This window comes from Aythya marila (genome assembly GCF_965140915.1).
Source record: "Aythya marila genome assembly, chromosome: 8".
Lineage (NCBI taxonomy): Eukaryota > Metazoa > Chordata > Aves > Anseriformes > Anatidae > Aythya > Aythya marila.
This window is the reverse complement of record NC_139049.1, coordinates 22,514,623-22,536,752: the sequence shown is the minus strand read 5'-3', so window position 1 is coordinate 22,536,752 and position 22,130 is coordinate 22,514,623. Positions and strand designations below refer to the sequence as shown.

At 49.4% G+C, this 22,130-nt stretch overlaps 1 protein-coding gene across 7 annotated transcripts in view; it reads right to left on the bottom strand.

The window, feature by feature from the left end:
• Window positions 1-22,130, bottom strand: part of RNF220 (ring finger protein 220) — a 188,367-nt gene that overhangs the window by 40,073 nt on the left and 126,164 nt on the right. For 4 of the 7 annotated variants that reach the window (XM_082766509.1, XM_082766508.1, XM_082766507.1 and 1 more), the window contains 4 exons: window positions 16,990-17,085; window positions 13,996-14,038; window positions 6,629-6,750; window positions 5,477-5,609 (listed from right to left, as the gene is read on the bottom strand). In XM_082766509.1, the coding sequence (XP_082622635.1) occupies window positions 5,477-5,609; window positions 6,629-6,750; window positions 13,996-14,038; window positions 16,990-17,085 (394 nt within the window). Of the gene's footprint in view, window positions 1-5,476; window positions 5,610-6,628; window positions 6,751-13,995; window positions 14,039-14,187; window positions 14,376-16,989; window positions 17,086-22,130 lie in introns of those variants that run through there. The other 3 variants (XM_082766511.1, XM_082766512.1, XM_082766513.1) reach the window with 2 other exon arrangements.

Genomic DNA, 22,130 nt, shown 5'->3' with positions numbered 1-22,130 from the left:
CAGATCAAATTCATTTGCTGGATTTGAGAAGATCAGTTTATACCCTCTTATTGGTATGACCCTAAATGCAGTATGAAGCTGCTCACATTGAAACATGCAAAATCCCCCCATCTACAGAAGCTTTCCTGCATGCCCCACTGTATTTCACCTGAAAAAGAGAGCACAGCTGACTACTAGGTGGGGTTCTGGCTGTTACAAGCTCTGTTGCAAGCTTCGCCACTACCTTCATAACATTAGAGAAGCATAGCTTGCTTCCTCATGCTTCAGTTTCCCCACATACGTACAGTTTGTAGAGGTTTGTTCCAAGATTTTCACGTTCATTACACTGCACTGGGAAGAGGGAAAACTCAGCTGTGCCTCTATTTGGAGCTTTCTGCCCAGGCAGCTATCAGACACAAGCAAACTCGCGTTCACAAACACCTGCTGCTGGGGCAGAGGAAATGAAATGCATCTACTTAGATCCTGAAGACAGGACCTCACGCTTACGATAATACTCACGCCTTCTAATGTTACAGGTATTTAGAAGGAGAATAAATTGGAGGAGAGCATAGCTATTGCCATAGAGCTCTTTCCTGGACAAGTAGCCTACGGAGGAAGAAGGCTAGGCTGTAACTCTTGCTGCTCAAACTGACACACATCTTGATTCTGCAGAGGTAAAGCTGACTGTGGGACTACAGCCATCTGCTGTAAACTTTCAGACATTTTAATACAGTCCCACTTTCCACGCAGCTGCCCTAATTGCACATGACATGAGATCCAATGCAAATGGGCACCCTGGGATAACTGTAGTTTGTTACAGCTTATAGGGCTTTACCGAGTCTCTCTTTGCATACGTTAGCAAGAGAAAAGAGCAGCACCAGTTAAAGACATTAATGAACGGATAACAAGCCCTTTGCTATCTTGGGAGGAGGGCAGAACGGAGAAATAAAGAGAAACTTGAGTCAAGTAATCCCCATTTCTTCTTTCGCAGTATTTGCAATCCATCAGTTGGATCCTTGTCATCGTGTTGATCTTTCTTAGAAAGCATCCTTCCCTGAAAATGCCCTGCTTACCATTTTAACGCTTTCAAAGTCTTTCCCTCTTCTGTCTTATTTTCAAGGCAATTGATCCGCTGAAGTAGAGAAGCCCAGGAGAGCAATGGTGATGACTCTGGTGCTGTGCCCAGAGGAAGGCTTTGCAGCGGGGGAGACGGAAGGGAGAAGAGGAGGACAGCACGGACGGGGAGAACTTAGCTACAATTCTTCAATCTTTTCATATCTAAAGAGGACAGCAATCTCTGTTCTATCAGACCGCGTGGCTCGTGCTTTAAATGGTACTTGCTGCTAGTTTGCTTTCCCTGTCTCTGTCTCCCTCCCTTTGAAGCAGACTGGACAGCTTCCTCAAGCTGGCGTTATCACTCCCTCTAACCACTCTTGGCAGGCAATCTAATTCCCCCTGAAAAGGTCACCGCCATTTTAACTGCCTTTCAATCACATTAAGCACGCTGCCGCTCGTGCTCAGAGCGCTGCGCCTGCAGCTCTCCTGACTGAGGTGCGATCGATAAACTGACATCCCGTCCCCTGCCGACAGCCCCGGCCGCAGCTCGCCTCCTGCCCCTCTCCTGGGCAAACCCCCTTCGCAGGGAGGGTGAGAGAGAGAGAGAGAGATTGAGTGCCAAAAACCCCTCCTCGAACGCGCGGGTGGCAGAAGGGAGCTGCTACCCTGGCATTTACTAATCCACTTTGTCCCATCTGCTAAGGAACAGAAGGGTGCAGCGGCCCCCTCCCTCCTCCCGCAGCCCTACAGAGGCAGCGACTTCACAGGACAGTTTGCTCAGGCTCTGCTCCAGACACCTTTGAAGCCGCCTTACAAAGAACAAGCCACCCTCAAGCTTCCCTCAATGCAATCATTACCGTTATCTCTCCCCCCTGCACTTTTTTTTTTTTTTTTTTTTGCAGTTAGGAGTTGTGTGTTCCACCCATCGATCCCTGTGTAAGACACTGTTTTAAGTCCTCTTGCCTTTTGACTGTGCTAAGCCGTTTAAGAGATGACAGCGGCTTCTATCAGCACGAAGCTGATGCGATTCTTTTCAGATAAAGCACTTTTTTTTTCCCTGCTCCCCCCCTCCCTTTTCCTTCTTTCAAGTAAGAGACATACACACAAAAAGAGACACTGAATCTTTCAAAGAAAAAGAAAAAAAACCTTTTGAACTTCCCTCAGGAATTCTTTAAAGGGATAACCTTACAGTGTAAACACTGAGGGTAACGTGCATCCATTCTGGAGAGGAACAGAGGAGCTGCTACAAATACGTTGAGTGGTAAAAAAATAAAAAAACAACAGAGAGGGAGCCACTTGATGCTTTCACTTGTGAAGCCTCGTTGGCTTCCTAAACAGAGAAACTCATTAGACAAAGATTGCATGAAATAATCTCCTGCAACAAAGCCCATCGGAGAGGGATGATCCTGAGACATGGGGACAGATGGCTACCAAGTGTTCAGGTATTTCAAAAGACATTTTGGTCTTGTAACAGTTCTGAGATAGGAATAGATTTTATTAATACTTCTGTATAGCTTTTTGCTTCCAAGCAAGAGCCTGATTAGAACAGCAGCATTTCATGCTGGTAGCCTTCTGCACCCATCCCAAACAGAAGAAACTTCTCCAGATACAAATTCCTACCTTAAAGAGGGCCTCTGCTGAAACAAAGTGGTTCCAAACCCTATATAATTGACAACAACCTTCATTTACATTCCACATTCTTGCAATTTGGGGTAAGCACATTTGGCTCTGCTGCATGAGAGCCCATTGTGGATTTGTAGCTGCAACACCAGTGCAGAAGACAAAGAATTTCCACCTCCTAAGACAGCCCTTAGCAGAGAGGAGCAAGTCTTCCCTGCAACAGCTTTGGGAGCAAGAAACCTTCATCCTAAGAACCACACAGGCGAGCCCCTCAGACTGTGATTGCTCTCAAGCATTAGATCGTCTTACAGATAACCTGAGCAGGGCTGTTTGTTTCCCTGACTTCTGTTTTCAAAATGAAAACCCCGAGATCCCCCAACCTCCTCTCACCTGAGAACCTGAGGGGATCTTTCATAAAATTAACCAAGTTTTTTCATCTCAAGAGCGACAAGCTTTGTCCATTAACCAAAAAACGATAAAAAACAGAAGCCAGGTGCTAAGTTTGAGCCAGTTTTGTGAGGCTGCCCAGTGCTCTGAGATGACTGAGATGGCTGCAGCGACCTGCTCCCCCCACCGCCCGGCTGTGACATCTCCTCACAGCAACACACCATTAAAACTGAAATTGATGAGACACACGGCCATCTCTTCTCCCCTCTGGTTTTATGTATTTCCCCACGTCAACTCTTTAGACGTTGGTGACATCCGTGAAGCCTGGCAAAGGCTGTCTGGCGTTGTGAAAGGCCTTTGATTTCCACATCGCTGCTACTTCTCAGCAAAGGGAACGGAGCCAAACACAGAGCCTCGGGTGAGGAGGGTTAACGAGGGCCTTGCCAACTCCAGACAAAGCAGGTTTAAGCATTGGAGGGCATCTCTAAAACGTCATGCTGTGCTTCAGGGTTGAACATTAGGGATTCTGTCCCTAAACCAAGGGAAGAACCGGCACTGGCAGAGAATGGAAAGAGACAGTCACCTTAAGTTTACTCGAGAGCGCACAAAGCAGGCCTGACTGATGAAGACCTCAATGCCAGCAGCCAGAGAAAACATGAGAACCACTAACAGGAGCATGAAAGAGTTTAACTTGCTTAAAAAGAAGTACAATTGTCTAACAAGTGAGATCATTCCAGCTTTGCATCCCAAATTTTTATGGAAACTTCTTGTGCAGGGCAGGCAGGTACCCTGCAGATACTATATGGTCATCTCAAAACATGTGGTAGAAAGTCAGTGGCAAAAAGTTCCCTGATTAGGGAGGAGCATCCTGCACCAAGAAGTGAAGGGGTATAATCCTGGGTTATACCATAATAATAGTTTATATAATGACAGATAGCACTTCTAAGAGTTCCAGTTAAAATAAGGAAGAAGTACCAAGGAGTAAGTACTCTGCATTTATACAGCCTGGGAATATTAGCCAGGTGAAGAAACCACAATGTCAGGACCAAAGGAACTGGAAGACTGTTCTCAAAAACTCAGTTGTTTGGTGAGGGTGAAGGAGAAAACTGCAGAAATGAACTGAGTAGCGTTTCTCATCAGGACTAGTAGTGACAGTGACAGAGGCATCCCACGCTTCCCTGCTACTGATTGTAATAACTGTACTAAAGAAAAGCCTAAGGCCCTGCAAGGTCTCATCAGAACCCTACCTCGAATCACACACACACACTCAGCTCTCCACATTGGGGGAAAAAAAAAAGTTACAAAAATGAAGGCCACAGACATGGGAAGTAAACAACGTGAGCTTTGCTGGGTAGCCGTTAAAACCTGAAGAAGTTGTTCCTTCACCTCTGTGCTCCTGATCATCTGCTCTGCTACAATTTAATTTCAGAGGAAGGTAAGAGCAGAGCAGGAGTGCCAGGTTGCCACTGAGCACATGACTGGCTTTTAAGTTCAAGTCCCTTACTTAGTAGCCTTTCCCCTGGAGATACTTTAAATTAAAATCCAAGCTGATATAGGAAGAGATCACATCCCATCCTCTTTATTGAACGGAGGGAGCCAGCTTTCCTCCCCTCATTAGGCATGCACTACGTGGATTGCTTGCGAGAGGCTCCCCTTAGTGCCAGAGGTTCGTGCCAAAGAACAGTTTAGTAAATCCTCCTCTTCGAGGCCAAAGGGCTGAGTGTAAGAAAGGGGCCAGGTTTCCAGCTAAAATTACATTCACCAATAAAGCTCACGGGAGGTCAAATTTTGCCATAACTCACTCTCTCCTCAGTAACTGATTTCCCCGTCACTGGGGAAGGAGCAGAAGAAGAAGGAAAAATAAAATGTGTTTGTCTGGGAGCCCTAAGGGCTTGCAGCGCTGGAGGTGCAGAGCAGGTTCCTGGATTCTCATTTATCAACCTTAAAAGGGATGGAGTGATAAATGCACAACCGGGCCTTTAATATTTTATGCAGGTGCTAAAGCGACTTAGCTGTCACCTTCAATACATCACCAGAGGCTGATACACCAGCTTTCGTCACTCCAGGCTGGGAATTTTTACAATTTCATTTCTATTTCCCTCTCTTCACATATTTCCACGTATATCTTACTATGTGTAACACATAAGAAGCTATTTTCCCCAAATGATCTCCCCATTCTGCCCATTCCTACTCATTCCCTCTTTAGCCACATTTCTCGAGCACGAAATAATGCCATGCTTTTGTTCAAGCCTTGCAGAAATTTTGACTCTTGCAATTCCAGAGGGGCAGAAAGCTGGAACTGCTTTACTTGCTTGCAAAGGGCTTAGGTCCCACCCTTGGTGAAAGAGATTTCCAGGTCCCTCCTTCCAAAGACAAGCAACAATCAACTTCAACAGCAGAATGATTCACGAGTGACCCCAACACATTGGCGCACCTCGAAATCCTCCCTCCAGGAGAGTGGTAGCCCGTATCCTCTTCTGCCCACACCATTCGTACTCTTCGAAGCGGTTGCCGTTCTCGTTCTCGATGTCCACAGAGTCATCCTCAGTCATGCAGGAACCTTCTCTCTGCACGGGGTAAAGCAGGGGCAGAGCGTTGAGATGCACGAAATAGCTCATTGAGGCTAACAGCTCAGGGTGGGATGGAGAAGGAAAGCCGGACTGTTCCCAGGGCAGCATCTGCTTCCCTCCCCCATCCCCAGGCACCTAGAAGTAAATCAGCACTAGACAAACGCGATGACCTTAAGATCAGAAGTGGCAAGGGGTCATCATTTTTGCGCACAGAAATTTAAGCTCTGATTCCTACAATGACACACGTGCATTTCACATGCGTTCCCTTACTTTGCATGCACGATTTCCCTCTCTACCATAGAAGCAACAGATTCCTTTGATCCCCAGCACGGAGAAGCTCCCAAGCTACAGGAACTAGCACGGAATTTTCTCCCAGAGCACGTTATTTGGGTGTGCTGATCAAAAGGCACCCCTCCTTACATCATGCACCCCTTGATGCAACAAGAAGGAATTTGTTTTCTGCTGTGGGCTTTTCTGCAAAACAAGCATGAAAAGCCCTGTGGCAACTCTCTTTCCCCTAGGGCTTGTTCCTCGTTATTCCCGTCTTTGGGAAGAACAGCAAGAGAATGGTTCTGCTCAAACGCACTTCCTACAGTAAGGTGGTCATGCAACATTTACAGGTGCCAGTCTTACAAAAGAAGCCAACAAAAAATAATTCTAATGTTGTCAAAGGCAGAGATCAAAAAGAACTCCTCTTGCTGTGCTCCACGGGAAGCATAAAGTCCTACAAAAGGCTTCATAAACTTCAATAGCTCTGCCTTTACAGTCTACAACTTCAACTTCAATAACGGTGAAAGGGTGCATGAAATAAAAAAGTCACTAATGCGACACAAGAGAAAATCCAGAAGAATCCATCTTCCAAGACAAAGGCAAGTGACTACAGATCTCAGGGAGACATAGTTAGCGTTGCCTGCGAGCTCAGCAATGTTAGTTTTTGCCCCACATTAGGTCAGTTGCAGACAAAGCTGGGAGTAGGGAGAAGGGAATGGCAGCTGGCGATCCTGCTGCGCCTCTACCTTTGCAAGGCATTGTTCCACATGCCTACTCATCTCCTCCTCGGATCCTGACAGAGGTCGGCTGCAGAGGGGACATACCTGCCCTTCGTCTTGCTTCCTCCGTTTCATTTTTCCAATCCGAGCTGCATGGAGAAACCAAGGAAAGAAAACAAAAGAGGAAGACATGTCAAGTTTGCAGTTCCACTTTTCCCTGGGTGCTCAGCTCCAAAGAACAAGCCTTGGGCAGAAATGGCAAGGTTTCACACCAGAAAACCCCATCACAACTCCTTTTTCTGACCCCCTAAACAGCATGGAGAATTGTATTTAGTGCTTTCCACGTGAAACCTGCAACCTGGGGCTCAGCATAACCTGATTTCAGAAAGGCAGCTGCTCACAGCTGAAGAGCCAGGAGAGCAAATACCTACTGCACAACCCTATGTAAGTTATTCACATACTTTCTCTTGGAAGCCCAAATTGTTTTCAAATCTCGGTGAGATTTTCAAATCAAGCCACTGAACCCTCTTCTGGATGATGTCTCTAAGTGGGAGACTCACCCACTCCCTACACAGAAACTAGCTCAGACCACAGAGAGCTGGTGCAGTGCTCCATAAGCCTTGGACAAGTCAAGTTATGACCACTTTCAGGACCTGCAAACCCTGAATAGTTCCTTCCCAGACAGTCACTAACAAGTCAGAGGAGCACCTTAGCAGCAGGTAACATTTATGGGAAGATCCTTGCTGGTACAAATGCAGCACCTATCCTGGATAGCTTCTGTCTCTATTATTTCCCTATTTTCATGTGCAGAGGAACTGGGGCTATGCTGCCTTCCTGAGGGCACGTGCTGGGAAACAAACACGTTGGGAATCACGATGATTAGAAAAAGCAGCCAAGGTAGCCTGTTGCTTAATCCAATCTCTGGTTAATTTGAGCCATCGTTTAATGTGATCAAAACATCTGGAACCAAATCATTTGCATTAAAAAGAACTTCTGTCCCTTATGATGATGGCTTTAGGCAGGTATTACTGAATAACTCAATCACTGGCTGCAGGAAAGTTCCTGTTTAATTAATAAGGAAGGTCAAAATTCTGAATGAGAGACAAGGAAAAGCCCAAGGAAAGCCCAAGTGATAATGAGAGATGACACCACCAAAGAGCTGCGTTAGCCAGAAATCATTCCTGACGTGGCGAGCGCCGCGGCGCGCTCTGGGCCTTTGTGCCTGCAGACTGGAAGATCAACAGCTCCCTGCAGCCAGCGAGGAGAAAGGTGCTGGAACGCCAGGACCCTACCAGGGTACGGGGAAAGTTTCTGTCAATTGTTTTCTAAAATGTCAGTTTAGTGCATTCACATCACCGAGTGATTTGTCACGATTTAGCTGAGCGCACCACCACAGACCTGAAAGGCTTCTTTCAAGGCTTTCCTGTTGGCTTCCCTGCACGTGGGACTCTCTGGGTTAGGACATGCTTCCCCACAACCCAGAATTAGGAGTATTCACCATCCCATACACTCCATGATGCTCTAGGATTAACACAGCAGCAAATTCTTCCCTGGACAATAATTTTCTGCACCAAAAGAGAGCAGATTTGCAAGAAAACCCCCTCCACAACAAACCTGTGTTCCTGGTTTCATGAAAATGACTCTGCAAGTGTAACATTCCTACAGTAAGAGACAGCTTAAGACTACACCAGGAGTGTTTCTGAGCGACCCTCTTGAGTCAATGCACACGGCTTTCAGCAATTGTCTGATTTTGTTTGCTGCAGTTCCACATTCCTCTCTCGCGCTAGGCAGACACCCACCTGCCTCTCCTCACACCTCAGGTAGTTCAGTACTCCTAGAAGGATGTTTCTGCTAGTTTCCCTCCTATTCCATCTGCTTAAGCCAGTTATTTTCCTCATATTGCCAACCTTTACTCCAGAAGGTAAACTGCTCGGCTTCCAGTCAAAACAGAAGCAAACATTAATTAAAAAGTGTTATTTCTGATTTCAGTGTGCCCAGATAAATTACGTTCCACTTTTAAATAAAACAACGACCCCCTCAGCTTCTCTATTTTCCCTTCCTGAAGCCCCCAAAGCCTTCCCTCCTCCTCTTCCTCCGCCAAGGTCACGCAGCCCTGTTACCAGCAGCAGCCTCAGTTAATCCAAGCTCTGTCTGCTTTGTACTTCAGTGCATGAGAGACTTCTGGAGTTCTGGTTTAGTGACTACCTGCAGCCTCCTGCTCGGCTCTTCCACACAAGTTTCAGATGCTCCTTCCTTGCCTCATTAGCTCTGCAGAGCCAGCACAAAACAGGAGAGGAGGCTGGAATCTGACTCGACCATACCCCAGTAAACACCTATCTGACCAGAGAAAAACGCACGAAGATGGAAACAAAGCCTTCTCGCTCCTGGTCACAGACTTCTTTCCCTCACCTCGTCCTGGTTTTAAACATGGAGGGAAGAAGCAGGGAAAATATTTGGGTAGGAGTCTCTGTGGCCAATGAATCCAGGTCAGCCAGTCTGTCTGACGAGTGTATCAGTATTTTGGATTTTTTACTGCCAGACTCCTCCAACCCATGTGCTCCCACAGTAACAAAAGGAAAGCGTCATGTTTTAGGTCTTGCGCTGATAAATTCCTGGGGTCCTTTTGCCACAACAAGCACCTGCTTTGCCCAAGTGCTGGGAACAGAACCGAGCTCTTTCAGCTCCGTGCCAGACCCAGCAGACAGCTCCTCTCGGCTCCTTTAGCTTCTTGCAGCCCTTCCAGCTCCAGTGCCACGAGTGAGAAAGCCACTGGACAGAAGAGGTGTTGAAAGCGAATCCCCCTGCCATTTTCATCCCGTGGAGGCTCGGGGTGCCCCTGGTGACAGCAGGAAAGGAAAGGAAGCGAAGGCCGTCCCGAGCAGCGCTCTCCATGCCCGGCTATCACTTCCAATCAGCGCAGCAGGGACAGAGCAGCCCCAAAGGCACGGGGTGATTGTGGCGCTGTCCCGACGGGGAACAGCTCAAAAGAACACGGGAGTGAGACCACAGGATTGTTAATTAGTGTTGATAGATGCAATCATTTCTAATTAGCTCACTAATCCCTCTCCCCCACGCTCCTGTCGTGGGAGCTTGGGAGAGGGAAAGGAAAGAAAAAAAAAGCCATTCCCTCTTGTAATTCAGGGAGATAAAAACACAGCCAGCAGAGGACTGGCTGCAAAGGACTGAGCTCAGGGAAAAAGGGCTTTGCAAGGGGCTGACCCCTTCTTATCTCCACCTGAACAAAGACTCTGTAGTTATTATTGCAGCCTTCTTGCAGGAGGTGAGGAGTTCACTAATTTTTATTAACATTAATAATTATTATTAGGCCATCTGAGGGCTTCTAGCACCTTGAAGGTCCCCTCCTCACAGACATCCTTTACGCAGTGCTCTTGCTGGGTGTGTTCTCCCTGAGGTTGCACTAAAGCCTCGAGCACTTTGTCCTCTCACATCCCCTTGTAGCATCACTCTGCTGATAACACCAGCAAGGAGCAGGACACAGCCTCTTTGAGCCCTACCAGTGCCCAGAAAAGTGTCCTGGGAAAAAACCTAATGGGTTTCAGTATTCACTGCCACCTCCCCTGTAAACAAAAACTCACCTTCAGCACAGGGCAGCCTAATTCCCTCAGGAGTGCTCTTACAGAGCATCCAGCAGTGGACACTACACAAAGCTCTCCTGCAGCATCGAAGGGGATGATTAAGTTACTAGCAATACCTCTCATGATTCCTTCCACCAGGTTGAGTGGTCCCCCGAGCCCCATGCAGACATCATTAGCAGCTCCTGCAATGGCAGGCCAATCAAATTAAATGGAAACATTTTTGTCTCCTTTCCGGTGAAAACCATCTAGCTTTATCCCTCCCCCACCCATCGCCAGCTGCAGAAGCCCACGATGTGCTGGTGCTGGTTTGAGTCCAACTCCAATCCCCTCAGCATTCCATCAGGGGCACCACTGGTCCTGGAACCGGTTTCCCAGGCAGCTGCCAAAGGAGTTTCATTCGAAGATATCCCAGCACCTCCTCTCTACAAATCTACTGCAAGAACTTACGCTTTGTTGGACTTAGGACAAAAAGCTTCTGGGGCTGAGCAGCCTATCGAAGAGATTCTGATCAGAGGAACAAAGGCAGCAACGGTGGAGTACAAAAAGCCACCTCAAGAACATGCTAGAGCAGGAAAACAGATGGTCAAGAATAAATCTGTTTCAGACCTTGTGTGTAATTTGCTGCTCATCTGCCTGAGAGAGAACATTAAGGGCCAAATTCACAGAAGGGTCTCAATGGGGCTTTCACATTTGCACGGCCAAACTTCCACGCAGATGATTTCAGCAATCTGACACTATTCTCTGAGGGCGGCACAGACCTGCAGAATCCACGTCCCGATAGACCCGTGTAACTTTGTGCTTCTGATTCTGAACGAGCACCTAAGCAGGTTAAATTCCGTAAGCATCAATTTGCAGGGTGGCTAAAAAGTTCTGACTTGGGTGACACTGGAAACAAGGCAAATGAAAGAAATGCCTTCTTCCCCACACGGGTTTGTAGGGAATCAGCATCTCATACTCCTGGGTTCACGAGGACACAACCTCTGCAAAGTGAGTTTAGCACAGGTGAAAGGTGCTGGATTAGCTCACTGAGCCTGACGGGGAGCTTCAGATACCAACACTCCGTCAAGAGCCTGGAAGACAGAACATTAATCTGCTGCTTCAAGGCTTGCAAATGCGTTCACCTTACTTACAGCTCAATTTAAGTTAAAAGCTTGACTTCCAGAATTAAAATTCTGAACTGCCAGGTGCCCATAAACCACGTAACTATCAGGACCTAATCACCTGGCAGCCAGGCCAACAGCAGCTCCCAGAAGATGCCCCTCTCTCTACCTTCTCTTAGCTCTTGTTGTTCTGCCTGAAGCAACCACAACGGGATGAAACAAATCCAGGAGATCTGACGGGACTCAGGCACAAAAAGCCAGGGCAGCTGAGATTTGAGTCAAGGACAACGTGGGAGAAGAGCGAACGCCACGGGCCTCCTTCTACAGGAGTTTCCCAAAGTGATATTGGAGCTCAGCTGGTAAGAAACTTCACAGATACCAAAACAAACTGGTAGCATCGATACTGAAAAATACCTTTGGAATGTAACAGAAGCAAACAAAATGGTACATTCTTCATTGACAGAGTTTTCTATATGCTAAGTTTCTTCAGTGTGTCAATAAGAACATTCAACAAAGAGCCAGATGCCTTTGGACAAGTCCTACAAAATTTCTGACAATGTAAACTGACAGGGATAAGGAAACCAATCTCACAGAGCAAGCTAAAAAATTGTGTGATTGATTAGATGCTCATTAAAACACAAGATACAGACAAATAAGCATTTTTTTTTCCCCACAGCGCTCAAGCGTTCTCCATCTGGAGCAACAGTGCTTAAGTAACTGTTTAACAATAACGTGGCAAAGCTTATGGATACCACGAGTTATTTTAGAGCAAACAACTGGTGAGGAGGAAAGAAGAAAGCAGGCAGAGTCTGGTGGTCACAAGCACTGAAAGGAGCTGCACACCTATCCGACCACCCGGCTGGACACAAATCTGACAGCATAGGAGTGAATCAGGCATCACTACGGGGACGTTCTGTGAATAATAACCAAGAATCATGAAAAGCTAAGGTCAGGAGGAACCAATTTTGATCCGGCTTGACTTTCTTTGTGATCCAAAGCATTTCAGCTAGTAGTTCTGCATTCAGCTTCCTAACTTCTGGACCTGGTACTGTTAGGGTGTAGAGCAGAACAGCCAGGAAACATCACAATTCAAAGTGGATTAAACAAATTAACCAAATGCCCTCACCTGGAACACGTCTGCTAGTTCTGCTCACTGTACCCCACAATGCATATACAAAGAGTAAAGGGTTCAGCAAAAGCAATGCAAATGCTGAGCAAACTTGAGGCTCCCGTTAGTTGACAAGCCCAGGTTGACCAAAACATCCCAAAACAGGGCCCAAGAGGTGTTCCTTGATTGTAGCCCACACTGACAGCGCTGCAGCCTTGTCAGGCTGAAGTCAAAAGCAGAAAGCACTGCTGCGCCAGTTCAGCAGAGCACGCTGTCATCAAGAGCTTTCATTCATCCTGAAGGACTCCACAATGCCAAGTACCTCTGCAGCCTGGCTCTGACTTTTTTTATTATTTAAAATTACTGGCCTGAAAAAAGGCGGAAGGTGTGAGCTTAGACTGAACTATCCAAAACGATAAAGAAACAGTTTGACATCACTGACTCCAGAGACCTTTGTCACACAAAACAAGTCACTGCAGGGTAACCCCCGAGTGCATCGCACTCATCTGAAGCCTGTGTCAGGAAAGGGGACTGCCTGCAAACGCTGGCAGCTCACTGCGCTCATCTAGTAGCGTGCACATGCCAACAATTACCCCAAATTGATGCACGGTAACTCATCTCTTTGATGTAGGACTCGACAGACCTTCAAGAGTTCACAGGTTCTGGCCCTTGGGGTGGGTATTTCAGAGTCTCGGAGCCATCTCTGAACTCAGGTATGCACTCCTTGTGAAGACATTGGGTCAGTAACTTCATAAAACTTCCATTTAAGATTATACCAAGCGTAGCACTTCAACTTTAAGCACGCTATTTTAGCATCAGCACCATCTAAAGCTTTTTGCTGTTTTGCAAAGATATCTTTACCTTTTCCTAACTAACCAGCATCATCACGTCACCCGTTTGTCCCAAACTATCACAGCAGGAAGCTCAAAATTGGCAAGCCTGGTGGCTTGAGCAACTAAGCCAAGTGGTACCTATTAGACCAGCTATAAGGTCATCTATAAGATCAGATGGCAGAATATTGGTATTATTTAAGTGGTTAAGATCTAACTTCTCTGAAGTTTGGGGAAAGAGCTGAAGAAGTTGAAACTTAAGTAAAGAAAAGATAGGGATGGATCTCTCTGAAAGAAAACGAGCTCTGGTTTAGTTTTTGAACACTAAAGGACTTCTCACTAAGCGCATTTGCCCTCTTGTTGTTATCAACACCCAGAAACACGGGATTAAAAGCAACGCGCCAGCATCTGCGGGTCTGAAAGGAAAAAAAAAAAAAAATCACAACAACCGTGACGTCAGACGCAAGCCCGCTCAGAGACTGGGCGACCGCTGCTTTAAAAGTTCACTGCGAGACCTCGGTGCGGCCGGGCGAGCCGCGAAAACCCAGCAGCGGCCGCGGGGCCTCACAGCAGTGGGCCCAGGCCCTGTGCACGGCTCGGCTCGTGTCGGGGGCCCGGCGTGCAGCGATCCCAGCCCGGGGGCTGCCACAGCGGAGGCGGCCAGGCCGGGATGTTGGGGGGGGGGGGGGGATCCGGACCCCTCGGGGGGGGGATTTTGGGGCCCGGCGGGGCTGGAGGAGAGCCGTGGCGCCGCACTCACCGTTCAGCCGCGTCTGCCGGTTGGCTCGCACCCGCAGGAAGGTCTGCAGAGGGGACACAAGAGCGGAGAACCATCAGCACCCCCCCCTCAGTCAACGAGGCCCAGGCCCGGCCGCCCCCCCCCCCACAACGCCCCCCCCAACCCCCTCCAAACCCCCCCCGGGGCCTTCCCCCGCCTCCCACACGCCCCCACCTCTTCCCGGCCGCCTGCGCCGGGCCCCCTGGTGCCGCTCTGCATAGCCGCGGGCTGGCGGCGAGGCGGAGGAGCGGCGGCCCCCCCCCCGCGGCCCGGGATGCGGGCGGATGCGGCGCGGCCCGGCCCGGCCCGGCAGGAGCCGCCGCTCAGCCCCCGGCGGCCGCCGCCATGTTGGCCCCGGTCATGTGACCCGCCGCCGAGCTGGGGGGGGTGAAAGGTCAGGCGGCGGAGGAGGGAGTTCCCATGGCAACCGGCAGGCGGCAGCACGGCCCCCCCCCTCCCGTCAAAGCCCCTCCTCGCACCCCCCCGGCCAATCAGCGCCCTGCGGCGGGAGGGATTGGCCAATCAGAGGGCGGGGGTAATCGGCCTGCAGGGCCACGCAGCCAATGGAGGACTAGGAGAGGCTGCAGGCCTTGCGCTTTGGCCAATAGGAAGAGGGAGCGCTTCAGGCCCGACGGCGGCAGCCAATCAGGGCCTTGGGATCGACTGGAACCCAGTGGTGCCGGCCAATCAGCTGCTGCCCTGCGCCTTCTCCCTCAGGGCCAGGCAGCCCCAGGGCCTCGGGGTGCCTCAGCCAGGCCGGGGCCTTCCCTGCCGCCATGACCGGCCCTGTGCCCCCCGGCAGCATCCCCTCACGCTGCTCGTCGCTGGTTTCAATTAATTAGTTAATTAATTTAATTAATTAGTTGATTAATTAATTAAGCAATGCGGACAGCCCGAGCACTGTGCAAGCCGGTGTTCCTGCAGCACTCCCTTTCACAAATCTCTTTCTTCCCTAAATATCCCCATGGTAAATAAGCAGGAGGACTAAGGAAAACGAGTCACAGGAGTTCTGAAAAGCTGTACGCCAATAACTCCCACCCTAGCGTGTTACTAATACAGTGCATATTTGCCATTAGATCACACAAAGCACAAGGGACAGGCATAGTCCCAGCACACCGCTGCATATGGAAAGCTAAATTTCGCAGCCTTTAAAGTCACCGAGAGCCTTCAGCTCTGGTTCCTGAGCATTTCACTCAGTAAGCCAGGAAGACTGAATCCTCATGGATGGTGTGGCTTTATTAAGGATACGCAGAGGCTTTACACAACCCTGGCACCCACTCCGAGGTCCCTTTACGCTGCCAGAGCGGCATAAAGCAGCCAGCGTAAGCGTAAATGAAAATCAGGCCCCAGAGGTCTTTTCTCCCTGCAGTGCGGGCTTACAGCTCCCATTACGCATTTGCATTAAGGGCTGCAACCCTCCATAAAAGACACTCACAAACTTAAAACACATTAGAGACCAGCTAGGCTCAGCACAGAGAGGGGGCTTCTGCTGAGAATATTTGTCCTCAAGTATGACATAATAAAAATTTATAGGAACAGAGGACTGCAAGGGACCGCCAATTTCACCGAGACTGAAATCTGGAGGAACGGGAAGGGAGGGGTGTTCTCGAACAAAGGGGGCCATTGCAAAAGTCTTTTCCACACCCTCTTGGAAGGAGCATAATTTATTTATTAGCCTACTTATTAAGTAGGCGGGAAAGAGAGATGAATTACCTGAACGAGGCGTTTCTGCATCTTCTGTGGGTTTTGCTTCTCTTACTTTGCACCAGGTCTCATCATTCATACAAGGGCAAAGCAACCGTGATGTGACACCAAATTAGAACCCACAGCTACGTTGGAATATGTAGCAAAACCCAGAGGACTTGGCCCTTGTTTGATAATATCACTAATAATAGGGCAGAGGGCAGGATAATGGGCAACAAAGGCAGTTTTCTGCTACTAATAGGGCCTATCTCCAGGAACGGGTGCGTTAGTTGGGGCTGCTGGGCTAGACCCCAAATGGTGGCCATCAGCCTCTCCTGCAGCTCCAAATGCAGACCTGGCACATGTGAAGTGGCCTATATAGGATCCCCTGACATTGGGCACAGGGTGTCACTGCCAAGGACATAGGGCCATGGATATAGGAGAGGATATAGGGATATAGGGATGCCTGTAGGGTCATGGTTTTATGCCAGGCTGGTACAGCTATGGCCCACCCAGCCTGTCCTCATGGCAGGCAGAGGAATGCTTGGGTCTGTGCTAAAGGCTACAGCTATTTTAACAGCTGCCTTTCGGAGTTTTGAAGCCAGTGGCTGAGCACAGGCTTGCAGCCAAACTGTTCGGAGCTGTCTCGAACTGGAGTCCAGGTTGCTAGCCTGCCCCCAAAACACAGACTTCCTACAAGCAGAGCTGTACTCTGGCTGCTGCCTTCCTCATCCTTTGCTGTTCCATCTCCCTGAACGTTTACTCAGTGTGTCGCAACGAGTCAAGACCCGCTACTTCTCTGGGCAGAGCAGGGTTACAAAACACGCTGGCATGGTTGTGGATGGTCCAAAATTTGGGTGGGAGTCACGAGTCGGTTTGCTGGGCAGCGGCACACCAGCCAAACGGAGAATTTTGGCCTGCTGCAGGCTGACATCATTCACTCTTAGACAAAAAAAAATAATAAAATCACTTCTCTGGAAGTTTCACGGTGGCATGGGGTAAGTAATGACAAACACAGCCATAGCAACGGCAAGGGTGATGAATATAATGCAACAGAAACCTTTACAACGATTTCAAGCAGTTCTGCACAGCTGTGCTTCAAAGCCAGAGCTGGGAGGACCCTGCAGGCAAAAATCTGCCTTTGTGGCCATGTGAGGACAAAGTGATTGTGTCCCCAGTCTGCAGGCCGGTGGGCACTGGTACAGAGCTGGGGAGCTCCTGGAGAGCTGCGGGTGCTGGAGCGAGCTGGCTCCCCGGCTATGGCGAGAGCAGCGCTGGTGTCTGCCTGCTTACCTGGTATCTGTCCGAGTGATGGATGTCATCCGAGGAGTGGGGCGATGCTGTCGGGGAGTCTCCTTCCCGCTTGATTGAGGCCGACAACAAAATTGACTGCGAGAGAAAGGAGAAATTCATGCTGTGAGCATGGCCGGGCTCTCTGCCCCGTGCTAAGCTGCCCTCAAGGTGCGGGGAACACGTCCACCTGGCGTGGGGACAGACTGCTGCAATGTGGGGGTGTGAAGTGGCTTCACACTTCACCTTGAAGGGATTTGATCACCTGCCCTGTGACGGGATGGGCTGCAGGGGCTGCTGCCTGCTCCAGCCCAGTGCAAACACATCTGCTCAAAGCGATGTGCGAGGAGGGGCAGCAGGGACACCCCGCAATCCATGCCGGGCAGAGGCCATCAGGTTTGCTGGCTTGGGAAGGGAGGTCAGGCTGATGCTGCTTTCAGCACGCGCTGCCAGTTTTAGAAGCAGACACCAGCCCAGAGCCCAAGGGACGTGCGATTTAAAGTGATTCAGCTGGTGAGAACCATCTTAAATTTGCTTTCTCTCCTATCAGCCCTCCCCTACCCCATCTGACGGATGAACTATTTACAGGGAAGCATGAGCACGCATCCCTGGGCCGTAAAGGCTGCCCAGCACTCATGGGCTGGGGGAGGCAATGAAACAGCCACGGCAGCAAACGCTGCTCTGCGTGTGCCCCTCCTGTGCTGGGCGAGCATCTTGCACACGAGGCTTCCCAGGTGCCCGTTAATTTATCTCTGGTTGTACAGCACTGCACAGACACACACTGCCCTGCAGATGCCATAGGGGGTCCAGGAGAGTCCCCTGAGGAATAAAACCCCCCAGAAATCTACAAAAACCATACAGCGACGCGGGGGTGTGCTGGCACGGAGCAACGCCAGCGCACGCTCATCCACCACTGCAAGTTCCACTACATCTCTCCCTAGCCTTGTACACCACGCTAAAGCTCTCAGCAGCACAACCACCTCTTCATTCTGTAATGATGCTATTTATTTTAATAAGCGGCGCAGAAAAAAAGGGCCTTTTAGAAGGTTAAAAAGATCAGTGGTGTTTGAGACCTAAGAAATCGCTGATAAACTTCAAGTCAATAGTGGGTAAGTCTAAATTCTACAGGCAATGAACCTGAGCGGGAAAATTCCTGCAGGAGTTTGACAGCATTTAAAAAAATGTACGCTGAGTTGTAAGCGAAGTTTATTATTAGAAGAATTTGAAGGGGAAATCCAATTTAAAATTCTAATTTAAAATATAAATTAGCTAAACTAGGTTAAATATGGCACGCTGCGTTGTAAAAAATATACACTGTAAGCACAGCTCTCCAGATGTTTGTTTCCGAGAATCAGCTGGCAAGATCCAACAATAAATGACTGCTCGGAGATGTGTATGTTTGCAAAGGGAAGTGTAGATATCATCTGAATTGGACAGGTCAAGTGTGGTGACAACATTATTAAAAAGCATAATACCTTGGAGAAAGGCAAGCATTCCAGAAACATTTGCCTCTGGGCTGAAATGAAACGTGAAAAAATGTGCATTTTTTGGAAAGATACAAGCAAGGGGAAGAATGACTCAGCATACAAATCCGTTCAGTCAGCAGGATGTGATCCCCGGGCTCCGACAGCCTGCCTGGCAAGGGAAGCAAAGCGGCGAGGGGTGCAGGCAGGGAGCAGGATTTGGGGTGCTGGGTGAGAGGGGTCACGGGGGAATTGCCCCGCTGGGGTGCTCAGTTATCAGCTAATCAGCTGTGAGGAGCTACCAGGAGAACTTCTGCAGAATGCAGACCCCAGCTCCTGCTATAATTTAGGGGTTTTATTTTCTAAGAGGAGAACGAAGATCATTTTTGAAGGAAGACTGCACATATCCCATAAATTGGAGGGACTCAAAGCCTTCAAGTGGGACTCGGAACAACATCCTGATGGCAGCAGTGTTAATGCCCCTTCTCCCCTAATAAGCGGAGTGCTCTGGAGCTGGGAGGGTTAAATGCGTTCCGTTTTCCAATGTATTCTAGAAAAGGGGAAAAAATACCCATCTCCCTATTCCCCTTCGACAGACAGACAAACCCTCCCCGCCTCCAGCTCCCCCCTCAGCCTCTGGTAGCTCTAATCCAATATTATTATGTGAAAAATGGTTGGGCTAGCTATGGAGACAGTAAATTAAACGTTATGTATTAGTTTTTAGCGTGTGGTCCCGGGAAGAACGCCGGCCCCATTTATTCCACAAACCTCCTGAGCACCATGGCGATGACCTCTGGAAAAACGCAGGGCTAAACTAATCCCAAAGATGTCAATCTCGAGGCCTCTTCTACATACACTTGCAGTTTAGATTAATAAACTGTCTATTTTTAAATTGTGTGCAAGCACTTCAATTTTAAATACCTTGCCGGCATGTTGAGCACGGCGTTAGAGATGCCAAGTCACACTTCCCCTCTGCTGTTAGGAAACTCGACTTCATTTGTTTTTCTCATTTTCCTGAGATGTGGCACACTTTGCCTTGCAGCCCGTGCTGGTGGGATGGCCACGGGGCACGTGGGGAAGCAGGCTCAGGGGCTGAGGGATTGGGAAAGGTGCTGGAGAGCAGGGTGACTTCCATTACTGCATCGGGCCAGGCTGTCCGCCTTCCTGATTTTGGCCTCTTTTTCCCCAAATCGTCATATTGGGGCTGTTTCCCAGAGGCTAGGTGCTCCATCTCATCGCCAGCATCTGGGAAGATGGCTGCAGGGGAAAAGGGCAGCGTTGCACCTGCCCTCCCAGCCCTCATGTACCCCTAAGCTGCTGGGCAGACCCAAATCCTGTCTTTCCACCTCAAAAGTGAGGCATGGCATGCAGAAATCTGTGCCACGCTCACTGCCTTGGCTACCTGTTTGGGAAGCGTTTGAGCTACCGGGGTGAGAGCATCCTCCTCTCCCTGGTGTCCCCTCCCCTGGCAAACCACAGCTCCCAGTGTCAAATACACTCGTGTGAGCCACCGTGCAGCCTCATATTTCTCCCTCCCCTTTAAATCATCTCTCCATTGGGTAAAGGCACTCTCCGCGGAGGTTATAAACCCTGAGAGGATCAGCCTGAGCATTACACCTGGGGCAAACTAAATAAAAAAAGGTCACCGGCGCTTTTTAAACATGGACAAAAAAGCAGTAAAATGTGTTTGGAAAAAAAAATCTGGCATTAAATCATGACTTTTTGCCTGGCTTGCCTCATTAAAAGTGGCCTTTTGGAAGGTAAAATTATCATTGTAAGTGATAAGATCTTTAAGAAAATAATTCACGGCTTCTTCACCCTTTAATATGATAGCCGCCACCGGCTAATTTTTTTCTTAATGGCAACGAGGCCATCAATCTTGTCCGAGCCGTGTGCTCGCTCCTTCCTCCTGCCCCTCCTGCCGTGCTGGGCAGCCACGGCCCCGCTCGGCATTTCCATCCTCCCCGTTTGGGTGCTCGGCAGGTTTGGCATGAGCCAGACGTGCACAGCGTTACCTCCATCGCTCCCCGTGCAGCGTGGGGTTGGAGCTGCACGAGGAGGGGACATGTTTCTGGATACAGCTGCTGGAGCGAGGGATGGATGGAAACCACCAGCCCCAAACCCAGCAGCTCGCTGGGGCAGCATTGGCACTGCTGACATCCTGCTTCCTCTCAAGGCCGGTCATTTGAGAGTGTTAAAGTGCTGGACTCCAGCTTTCTGATAGCCCTGGAAAAACACAGGGAGTCTATTTTTCTTAAACGATCCATCACAGCTGCTGTCAGCAGAACAAATATCCCAACTCTGCTTTTTATATATCTATATGGTCCTTTTCTTTTTTTTCCTTTTTTTTTTTTTTTTTTTTTGGCACAAAGTGTTCCCTGCTTGATGCATTCAGCTTTAACTCTGCCGCCTAAATAGGTACTTATCACTTAACATGGAGGTGATGGCTTGACATGTTTTCTGTCTCCTGCCCTCCCCTCCACGGTAGGGAAGCCGTCAAAGTGTTGCTAATAGCTGTTATCACTTGGGAACTGTAACCCGAAAGCAATGAGTGATACCAGGCCTGGCTGCGATTTTCCCCCTTCTCTCTGCTAGCCATTTGTTACGCTGCTGCTGGAGGATCCCTGACAAAAAGATGCCACTATTAGAGCTGACTTTCCTAGAAGCTTTCGGAGGGTCTGCATTTGCTCCTGGGAAAGCGAGAGGCAAAATTGTCCAGTGGCTTTTAGCTGGCAGATATAAAGGTGGGATGGAGCCGGGGATGAAAAGCTTAAACGTAGGAAGGGTGTGAATAGTGAGCAGAAATAACGGTGTCAGCAGTGGGCTGCTGATTTATTTCCGTGCATGCTACACTTGCACCTGGGACTGCAGTCGAGCTCTGAGCCCCCTGGGGCAAGGCATGGAGGAGAAGAGAGCCCCCTCCAGCCGATCTGACCATGGAGGCATCAGGATGGAGGGGATGGAGCCCTTGTCCTGGTGGACAGAAACCCCTCACCACATCCCTGTGTGCTCCTCCTGCTGGACGCAGCATCCCTCGGACCAAGGGGAGGGCACAGCTGTTTGGCCCAAGGGGAGCGAGGGGCTTTGTTCACGGGGTAATTTGCTTTATGGAATAAAATCTGGCGGAGATATTTGTTGGAGTGGCTCTGGTATTCATCAGCCCGAGCTGGCAGCCGACACGCATCCGAAGTAATTTCCCCTCCTTCGCATATCTGTGGGCTGTTCTTGTGTCCCCAGCTCGGCTGTAGCCTTGCCCCAGTGTTCATATTTGGCTTTTTAATCTTTTCTCATAAATCAGAGTTAGAGGGAGGAGTGTGACATCCCCGAGCCCCCCCAGTGAGTCCCTGACACAAGAGAAGGAGTCAAAGCCCTGGGGCCCTGCCACCAGCCCCTGCTCCTAGCACCAGACATGATATGCAGAAGTTGAATGATCGCGCTGGAAATTTCATCTTGAGCCAGGCGGCTGGCAAGGGCTTAGCACAGCCATTCCATCAAGGTTTCAGGCTCCAAATCTTGCTTGCTTCAAAGCTCTTTTTCCTTGGAGGGCTTTAGTGGTCAAATTTCCCTCTAGGTGCTGTAATTCTCTCTCAAACTGCTCTGCGAGGCTGTAAAACCGCGGGGCGGGTGGGGGATCGTGGTGCTGCGGCACAGTGGAGGTCTGGGGGCACCCAAGGTGCAAAC